General features: G+C 40.1%; 1 protein-coding gene across 1 annotated transcript in view; it reads left to right on the top strand.

Moving 5' to 3' along the window:
* The window catches only part of USP28 (ubiquitin specific peptidase 28), a 78,537-nt gene that overhangs the window by 55,572 nt on the left and 12,374 nt on the right, over window positions 1-10,591 (top strand). Inside the window, exons 12-16 of the mRNA XM_037736778.1 lie at window positions 857-1,056; window positions 2,937-3,187; window positions 5,474-5,679; window positions 6,935-7,005; window positions 8,382-8,610. Of these exons, the coding sequence (XP_037592706.1) occupies window positions 857-1,056; window positions 2,937-3,187; window positions 5,474-5,679; window positions 6,935-7,005; window positions 8,382-8,610 (957 nt within the window). The remainder of the gene's footprint in view (window positions 1-856; window positions 1,057-2,936; window positions 3,188-5,473; window positions 5,680-6,934; window positions 7,006-8,381; window positions 8,611-10,591) is intronic.

The following is a 10,591-nucleotide window of genomic DNA, read 5'->3' as shown; positions in this document are numbered from 1 at the left end:
TTTTTTTCTTTGAGATGGACTCTTGCTCTGTGGCCCAGGCCAGAGTGCAGTGGCATGATCTCGGCTCATTGCAACCTCCGCCTCCCGGGTTCAAGTGATGCTCCTGCCTCAGCCTCCCAAGTAGCTGGGATTACAGGCATGCTCCACCACGCCCGGCTGATTTTTGTATTTTTAGTAGAGATGGGGTTTCACCATGTTGGCCAGGCTGGTTTTGAACTCCTGACCTTGTGATCTGCCCTCCTTGGCCTCCCAAAGTGCTGGGATTATGGGCGTGAGCCACTGTGCCCAGTTGAGACCCCATCTCTTAACAACAACAAAAAAGAACCAAGCATACCTGGTGTTTTATAGTTGAAAAATTCTTAATTTTCCAGGAGACAATAGGGTATTCTGGATTTTAAAATAGAGCATAGGACCATTTTCCTTAGTATGATAATACTTTTGTTTTAAAATAAAATGAGACCCCTGAGTTGTACCTTCACGAGGCTAGAGGGGCCGGGGAACGTATTCCCCACCTCCCCCGCCCTCACACACTCCACCACTGACTGTGGTGGAGGAACAAATCCTCTTAGGCCAGTGCCCCACAAAACTCTACCAAAGCTCACTCAGAATACATGCTTTGGAGCATCCCAGAAGTTGCCAAGGAAGAATGGTGGCATTTGGCTGTGAGATGCTGGACACAGGACCCAAGGGGCATGTTACTCTCTTGGCTCCATGGAGCACTGTCAGCTACAGTGGAGATATGCTTTACGACAAGTACATCATTCTCCCTGGCCACTGTGGAGTGCCCGACCAGGTGGAGTGGTGTCCAGAAGCAGCACATGGTGAATGTCATGCTCTTCAAGATTGCTTGTGACAGATCTTGAAGAGACAGGGAAGATGGTGGGGCTTGCCATCCACGATGACTTCAAAGCCCTTCAGAACTTTCATCCCAAGTCCCTCACCAGTGACAACTCCCATATCCTCCTCCTCCTTCCCAAATGGAAGGCTGATTACCTGGTGAAGGTCACCATGTCTTTGAAGCGTCTCATCAAGAAGCTGCTGAACGGGGACATACGGGTTGGGAAAAGCAGGCATTCCTCTGTGAAAGACACCCAGGCCGCCATGGAGCTATACAAATTGGTTGAACTTGAGTGGGAAGAATACCTTGGCCAGAATTCCCCAAAAGACTGGTGACAGTGGCGATGGTGATGTGGGGAGGCAGAGGCAGCACCAGGAGCAATAGGGCAGTGGACCAATGGATAGCTCAACCAGGTCTACATCTTTGGAAGCTAGAATTGTTGGTGAGAGAAAACCTCTACTCTAGATTTAATATCCATTGAAATTCCATCTCTGGAGTTATGTCCTGTGTCTGGTTAAGTGTTCCGTGAAAAGAGGAAGCGTCCATGTCAGAACCAGTGCTGTATCCTTTACCTCTTACATGGTGCTGTCCCCAGGTCCCTGGGTGCTCTGTGGCAGTGAAGTGTTTTATCTTTCAAGGGACAGGGCATACTGGGAAATGTAGTTTCCCATAGTGCTTGATCACTAGGGTGGCTATATGGCTCATTTTGTGTCTTTTCTTCTTGAATAATTGACAGCACCCTCTTTTACTCTCAGAAGTTTCCTGGTTGGATAATAAATTATATGGTCCCATTTCTAAAACAGCCTCTGCTTTTGGCCCACAGTCTGCATCTAGTCTGTTTTAGGTTTTCGCTCATTCTTCCTACCTTGACTGCCAGAGGTACCATTGCAGGTGAAGTTTAGTTCTCCTTAGGGTTCCAAGGCAGTGGAGGTAAGAGGGTAACTTGGAAATCAACTTTTCTGATTTAGGAAAGCAATCTCTTTCCTAAGATAATAGAGGTTTTATTTCATGTAGGTCCCAGTTGATACATTAAAAAAGAATTTGTAAAGTGTTTTTAACCCATTTATGCCAGGGGTTGCAATTTTTTTGTGTGAAAAATCAGATCTTGGTGATGATCTTGAGCCGTAGGATATAAATAACTCCCATAAGCTTAGGATTCCAGTAATGGAACACTAGGCATAAATGGGTTAATGGTTTTTAGTCTTTATCTTGCTAAACCAAGCCCCTAAAAACTCTTGATTATTCCCTTGATACATTTTTATAATGGAAAAAATAAAATGACCGTAAATTTCGGACTTTTTTTTTTTAAGGTTGCACGTACCTGCTTGTATATGTGTAACACACCCCTTGGAAAATATAAAAGAAACTTTTTTTTTTGGAGACAGAGTTTCACCCTTGTTGCCCAAGCTGGAGCACAATGGCGTGATCTCGGATCACTGCAGTCTCCACCTCCCAGGTTCAGCGATTCTCCTGTCTCAACCTCCTGAGTAGCTGGGTTTACAGGTGTGCACCACCATGCCTGGCTAATTTTTTGTATTTTTAGTAGAAACAGGGTTTCATCATGTTGGCCATGCTGGTCTCGAACTCCTGATCTCAGGTGATCTGCCCACCTCGACCTCCCAAAGTGCTGGGCTTAACAGGCGTGAGCCACTGCGCCCTGCCAAAAGAAACCTAATGGATACCATTAGGTAGTAAAACGGAGGTGGTGGTAGATAGTGTTTATGGTCTGTTTCTTACTTTTCTGTATTTGAATTTTCATACCAGGCACATGCACTACTTTTACTGTTTAAAAATGTTGCCTGGACACAGTGGCTCACGCCTGTAATCCCGGCAGTGTGGGAGGCCGAGGCGGGTGAATCGTTTGCGGTCAGGAGTTCCAGGCCAGCCTGGCCAACATAGCAAAACCCCATCTCTACTTAAAATATTAGGATTAGGAGCCCATTTGAAATGTTTCCTGCCAGATATAAAACTTCACATTGTTGGCAGTTTTCACTTTTGTAGCTAGAGAATTTTTACCCTATAGATTGTTTGAGTACCCTATTAAATATTGTATAGCCTCTAGGAATAAGCCTTTCCGTTGACTCCCTGTGATAAATAGATCTTTTGTCAGCGAATCTTAAAATGCAAAACCAATTTGGGCAGTAGCGTACCAGTGTCTTTGCCTCTTAGGTATGTGAAATATGGCTCAGGCCCAGCTCGGTTCCCGCTCCCTGACATGCTGAAATACGTTATTGAATTTGCTAGTACAAAACCTGCCTCAGAAAGCTGTCCACCTGAAAGTGACACACACATGACATTACCACTTTCTTCAGTGCACTGCTCGGTTCCTGACCAGACATCAAAGGAAAGGTAATGAAAAGAGTTTTTTAAAAATAGTATGTATTGTTTTTTTCTGGTATAAACTATGCACCATCTTTATACCTGATTCACGCTCACCTATAAGAGCACAGGAGCTCAGAGCTCTTTGTCTTAAAGGGAAGGATTTTGCTGACTATCACTTGGGTGGGAGTGTTCTTAATTCTCACCAGTGCATTTGTCTTATCCATAGGATGGTTGAGTTATTTCAGAGGCTTCTCGAAATGTCCAGGATAGTGTTCAGGTTCCACCCAGGGCTGCCTTGTTTTGAACTACAAGCCAGCTACCATTAGAAGCCTTTCTCAGAGGAAACCTCAAGCCCTGCTCTTCCAAAATCTCTCATGCTTCCACACTTGAAGTATGCATAACTATGTAAACATCAAGGAAACAGAGACTTATTCCTGAATAGAAAATTAAAACTTGAGAAAGAACTGGCTAGAAATAAGAGGACAGCCTAGAGGGGCTTGTCTAGTAAAGTCAGAGGGAGATGAAGTCACAGGAGCCTCTGATTTTATTCCAGTAGCCAACTGCAACAATGTCTATTACCTGGGGGAGCCACGAAAAGTAGCTAGGACATTTGATATGTGTGACCTGGCTAATGGAAACACTAATACCCAATAAAAAGTTAGACAGTTTTGTCAAAAAACCTTAACTATTTTCCCTAACACTCCTCCTACAGGTATTAATATTTATTCATCCATGTAGGCATAGAAATGCTTGTTTGGATAGAACATACCAAATGTCAAGAATGATTATCTCTAGGGAGTGACATGAGTCTGGGGATAGGAGTAGGGCTGCTCTTTCACTTTTTATATTCTGCTTAGATTTTTGAATTTCTTTTAAAAAATAGAATCTTTTAATGTATATTATGAAATGTAAATTGAATTTTTAAAAAGTGGTTCGGCAGGCTATTTAATCAAATAAAATAATAGTCCTTGATATTAGATTTAAAAATTACAGGGAAGTGTATGTGTGTAATCTGAAATTGAGATATCTGTTCTCTTGTTGGGCTTATTTTTCCACAGGCGTGGACCTTAGGTAAAAGAGATTGCCTCCATTATTTTGTGCATGTGAGAGAGTAGGGAAAAGGGAGTGAGGGTTTTTTTTAAGCCAAAAGTAAAGAAAGTTTATATTCTTCAGCTTTGGTGTAAAAGAGAAATCTAACTACAATTAGAAGCTTATTTTATATTCTTACTGGTTTATTCACCTGCAGTTTTACTCTGTTTGACAATAGGTTAATAGAGAAATTAACATTTACTTTATATGCTTTATTCTGTCAGTTTATATTAAAGACATAAAGAATTTGACATTTATATTTTGTAGATGAGATATTATTTACCTGAGGCAAAATACTCTTTTCCTGGGGTATTTAGCTAAAGTAGTGGAGCTAGGATTGTCTGACTTGAAGCCCTACTCTCCCAGCTCTCCAAGGTATCACATAGTGTGTGTTCCTGTGAGTTGTATGTTCAGCCGATGCTTCCTTTTTCTTGCTTCTGTGTATTTTGTTCCTGGATGAATAGTACCACTTTAGTTGGGTTCATCTTGTAGACTCTGTGGTTGATTCCTTAATTCTTGCAGGTCTACTCTTCTCTTTTCCATCTTCCTTCTCTTCCCATCTTCATGAGAAGGAATAATCAATGATCAGAGAACATGAACTAAAGACTCTGACCGATCCGCCTTTGGATTCCTTTTCTTTACCTACTAGCTTGGTGAACTTGGACATGTTGCTTAATTTCTTTTTTTTTGAGACGGAGTTTTGCTCTTGTTACCCAGGCTGGAGTGCAATGGCGCGATCTCGGCTCACCGCAACCTCCGCCTCCTGGGTTCAGGCAATTCTCCTGCCTCAGCCTCCTGAGTAGCTGGGATTACAGGCACGCGCCACCATGCCCAGCTAGTTTTTTGTATTTTTAGTAGAGACGGGGTTTCACCATGTTGACCAGGATGGTCTCGAACTCTTGACCTCGTGATCCACCCGCCTCGGCCTCCCAAAGTGCTGGGATTACAGGCGTGAGCCACCATACCCGGCTATGTTGCTTAATTTCTTTAACCTTAGGCTTGCAGTTGGTAAAATAGGGGTAGAATAGTATCTGCCTCATAGGCCAATTGTGGTACATGAGATGATGTATATAGAGAAAAGGGTTGGCTCCATACCTTTATAGAGTTTATGCTCACTGAATACCTGTACTTTTTCATATAGCATCTTGCTTTCCAAAGTACATAATTTAAGCCAAGGTATCTTTTGCAAATTATCATTATGAACATGATTTTTGTCTTCCTCAGTACGAGTACAGAAAGCTCTTCTCAGGATGTTGAAAGTACCTTTTCTTCTGAAGATTCTCAACACAAGTCTAAACCACTTACATCTTCTCGGTCTTCCATGGAAATGCCTGCACAGCCAGCTCCAAAAACAGTCACAGATGAGGAGATAAACTTTGTTAAGACTTGTCTTCAGAGGTGGAGGAGTGAGATTGAACAAGATATACAAGGTTGGCTCTTTTAAAACTTGTCAGTTACTCTTCCTTTTCTGTTTTTTGACTGTTTGGAGGTTAAGCACCTTGGTATACTTCCTGACATTACTGTACATTGTACAGAATTTTTTTTCTCTCAAGATGGAGTCTTGCTGTCACCCAGGCTGGAGTGCAGTGGTGCAATCTTGGCTCTCTGCCTCCCAGGACATTTTCGTGCCGCAGCCTCAAGGGTTTATAGGCACGTACCATTACACCTGGCTAATTTTTGTATTATTATTATTTTTAGTAGAGATGGGGTTTCACTGTGTTGGCCAGGCTGATCTTAAACCGCTGACCAAAAGTGATTTACCCGCCTTGGCCTCCCAAAGTGCTGGGATTACAGGTGTGAGCCACCACAGCTGACCCATGCTATTGAATTTTGACATGGTATTTGTGGCTTCTTTTGTTCTTTTAGTGCCCTGTAAGCTTGGCCCACATACCCCTATTACAAAGATGTGGAAAGATCCTCCCTCAAATTTTCTGGGAAATGATCACCTTGCTGGTATTTTTCTGCATCTGCTGATTCCTGTTTCTGTGGTAGTTTATCTAAACCCTGGCTTAAGTTGACCCAGATTTAGCATTTAGCTTTTCTGGACTTCTGCTTTTAACGTCTTTTCTATATGAAGCATGCTTTACTGAAAGTTAACAAGGCAGGGTATTTGAGCAGTACACACAATGTAAAATTGGATTATTCAGCATTGTGTTCTTAAAAAGTCTTTTGACCTCATTGCCCATATTGCTCAGAATAGCCTCACCCCCACTTCCTTTCTCCTTTTGTCTAGGGAACAAAAAGAAGATGGAAATTCCAGATTCTTCCCAGATTCCTATTCAGAGAAATTTAGCCTTACCCTTTGTTCTGTTTTCTCATTTCAGATCCTGTCTGAGACATACATTTTACAGCCAAGTGACCCATTAAGATGTTTTCCTAATGGCTTAATCTTTAAGAAATTTTGATGCCAATTGTAAAAAATAATTTTTGAAACCTTAATATAGTTACATTGAACTAAAAGCCTTCATAACCTAAAGTACTAGCTGCTTTAAAACTGTATACTGTTCCAATGCAAGACACATGAAAAAAAAAAAAAGAAACAAAACTGTATACTGCTTTGTGGTTCATAGAGGGAAGCTGAAATCATTAGGACCCTAAGCAATTTCCTTTGCTTAGTTGTAGTAGCCTGTATGACATAGAATGAGATCATTTTAATAAAGCTTTTGTTTTTCTTTTTCCAAACAGATTTAAAGAATTGTATTGCAAGTACTACTCAGACTGTTGAGCAGATGTACTGTGATCCTCTCCTTCGTCAGGTAGAATGAAAATTGATGGGAAAGTGGTCAAGGCATGTGCTAATGGTAGATACAAAAATAAAATTTGATAGTTTTTTTAAAAACCCAATAGGAGTCTCCCTAAGATATAAGAATAAGATATCTTAAGATAGAAATTGATGTTATTCTGTTTCTTTATTTTAGGCTAAAGAAAGCAATATATATTTTTCTTACCAGCAACAGGACCTAACACATACTTGTTTGAATTCTACCACAGAGAATTTTTTCATATTGTAGAAAGGTTTGTTGTCAGATTTTAAGAAAAAGTACTCACAAAATGGTACTTTTAAGTAGTGCAGTGGAGAAAACTGAACTAGGGACAGTTACCTTTTCTTTCCAAAAGTTCCATGATTCTTCCAGATTTTTCAATATAGCAACATGCTTTCAAGCTTTATTTCTATAATAATGAATTCCAAAAGGGAGTTGGACAGGACAGAAATTCTTACTATCTACACAAGTTTTTATTTAGAATAAATTCTGGGAATGGAAGGAAAAAGAGCTTTCTGAACCTATTCTGGTTAGGGGGCATGACCTTTCCGTGGCTTCTGTGGGAATGGATGGAATGGGCAGAATGGCTGTAGGAGCAGAGCCCTGCTTCTAGAATCGCATTGAGGCAGAGTCCCATTGCTTAACAGGAAAGCTCCATGTGAAACTCAGGTTTCCCCATTTTTTCTGTTGTGTTATTTCAAAAATCTTCACCAGTAATTAAAGTAGGTCAAAGTACTGATTAAGTGTAAGTTTAATTTGATTCTGTGATTGACTTTCATTTCTTTTTCCAGTATTTAATTAGCATTTAAGAATTGCTCTATTTTCTCCATATTGAAAATATACATATATGCTTTTCAAATGTTGTAACAAATATGTCATTAAAAGGGTCATCACTCCAGATAGGGAGGTGATCACTTCACTCTAAGAAGCGTGTGGCTGAATTAAATATGTTAACTTAAATTTTGGTGCCAAATAAAACAAGTATAGAACAAAATAGCTGCCAACCTTGTTTTTAGGTCTCAAATATGCTAAGCATTTTCAGCAGGAGTGGTCAAGGTGATTCTATTTTTAGATAAACAAGGTTTTGAATTGGAAGGATGTATATGTTTAGGTTATATTTGGTTTTAGATCTGAGGGCTTTAGAGTTGAATCTTCAGAGAGGTCATGTAGTTCAACGATCTGGATTTCAAGATTTGGGAACTGAGACATAATCAGCTCCAAGGCTGTGTTTTCAGTACTTCATCTTGAATCAACAGGATGTTTTAATATGAACCCCATATTAATCACATGCATAGTCATTTCTTAATAACCTAAACTTTATCAGATTACTTTGCTTCACCTGACTGGGAAATGTACATTCTGACTTACAGGTGCCTTATCGCTTGCATGCAGTTCTTGTTCATGAAGGACAAGCAAATGCTGGACACTATTGGGCCTATATCTATAATCAACCCCGTCAGAGCTGGCTCAAGTACAATGACATCTCTGTTACCGAATCTTCCTGGGAAGAAGTTGAAAGAGATTCCTATGGGGGCCTGAGAAATGTTAGTGCTTACTGTCTGATGTACATTAATGACAAACTACCCCACTTCAATGCAGGTAAAAATATCTTGGCAGAATCTATACACAGGGGAAAATCTTTACTGCTCAGGGAGAAGCACAGTCTTATACTGCTTTTTTAAAAATTTAAACTACAGCTTACTATTACATAATAATACGTTTCAAAAATATAAACAGTATGAAAGGGAATGAAAAGGAAAAACAAGTTCGATTTACTACTACTTCCTTGACCACTGGTCCCACTCCCCAACAAGTGTACAGTGTTAGGTTTCTTATGTAGTCTTCAAGACACGTTGTATGCATATGCTAGTTTCTATTTATTTTATCTGCTCCTCTTATCCCCAAATAGGTTATTTTTTGATTCAACTCTGAACCTTTTTCATTAACCAAGTATTTATCAATCTCTATATTTTTAGAAGAAGAATCTACTCATTAGTTTTAACAACTATATAATAATTCATTGTATGGAATGTACATATTTTAAAAATTTATTCAACTTGCCTCGCATAGATAGACTTTGTCTCTAGTTGTTGTTTTTAGTGACATCTTTCTTTTTTTCTTGCTCCATCTTATGGTGCCGATAGTGACATTTTGTACATACATTTTTGCACCCTTTGGAGAATAACTAATTTTTTTTTTTTTTTTTTTTTTTGAGACCAAGTCTTGCTCTGTCACCCAGGCTGGAGTGCAGTGGTGCAGTCTCAGCTCACTGCAACCTCCGCCTCCTGGGTTCAAATGATTCTTCTGTGTCAGTCTCCCAAGTAGCTGGGATTACAGGTGCCCACCACCATGCCCAGCTAATTTTTTATATTTAGTAGAAATGAGGTTTCACCATATTGACCAGACTGGTCTTGAACTCCTGATCTCAGGTGACCATCTGCCTCAGCCTCTTAAAGTGCTAGGATTATAGTCGTGGGCCACCAAGCCTGGCGCAGAATAACTAAATTTTACAGGTGTACTTGCCGGAATAGTTTCACAGTTGTCATAATACTACTACTCATGCTAAGAGCAAGAATACTTATTTATATTGGTACTTTAATGCTGAAAGCATACTTTCAAACTTTATTTCTCTAAGAACTTACAACTGTAAAAGGGAGGGAGGAAGGTTAGAAAATGTTGTGATATTCATTTTCCAGCTGGATAACAGGTTCTAATGGCTCTAAAGTTGACTAATCACATAGTCATTAAATAAATAGCAGTCCCAAGATTCAAATATAATTCTCCAAATTCTGTGGTGTTTTCAACTTATATTATTCTGTCTTTCTTCACATCCTCTATGAGAGGTCTTATGATGAGCATTTTGCAAGTAAGTTAATAGGAACCTTTTGCTTTTAGTATTCAAACTTGACTGTGTTGCATAAGCCCTGGCACAGTGGCTCACACCTGTAATCCCAGCATTTTGGGAGGCTGAGGCGGTGGATCACGTTAGGCCAGGAGTTGAAGACCAGCCTGGCCAACATGGTGAAACCCTGTCTCTCCTAAATACAAAAACTAGCCAGGTGTGGTGGTGTACACCTGTAATCCCAGCTACTGGGGAGGCTGAGGCAGGAAAATCGCTTGAATCTGGGAGACAAAGGTTGCAGTGAGCTGAGATTGTGCCACTGCACCCAGCCTGGTCAACAGAGTGAGATTCTGTCCCAAAGCAATCAACACGTAATGCAGTTCTGTCCAGGCAGCACATTATCTTAATGATGTGTTAGTGTGGTTGGGGATTAGGGAATGGAGAGAATGATCATTGAACAGTAACGGATCTTCACAATTGTATATTTATGGTGTGAAGGAATGAGTAACTGCTTGTGGGAGTTATTGTAACAGGTGAAATGTGCTAGCTGTTGGTAGTTTATAGGAGCCTTGTTATTGTGTACATGGTTTATTTTTGTATTATAGAAACAAACAAGTGGAAACTGTCATTTGCTTAGTGAAAAGGCTGATTAATGGTAACCAGTAAGTGAATGTGTTAATCTGATATAGGATTTTTATTTTATTTTGGTCACAGGGTTAGAAAATGAAATTTAGAGCC

Source organism: Cebus imitator, unplaced genomic scaffold (assembly GCF_001604975.1).
Source record: "Cebus imitator isolate Cc_AM_T3 unplaced genomic scaffold, Cebus_imitator-1.0 Scaffold28, whole genome shotgun sequence".
Lineage (NCBI taxonomy): Eukaryota > Metazoa > Chordata > Mammalia > Primates > Cebidae > Cebus > Cebus imitator.
The sequence above is the reverse complement of the archived record's forward strand: the minus strand, read 5'-3'. Positions and strand labels throughout refer to the sequence as shown.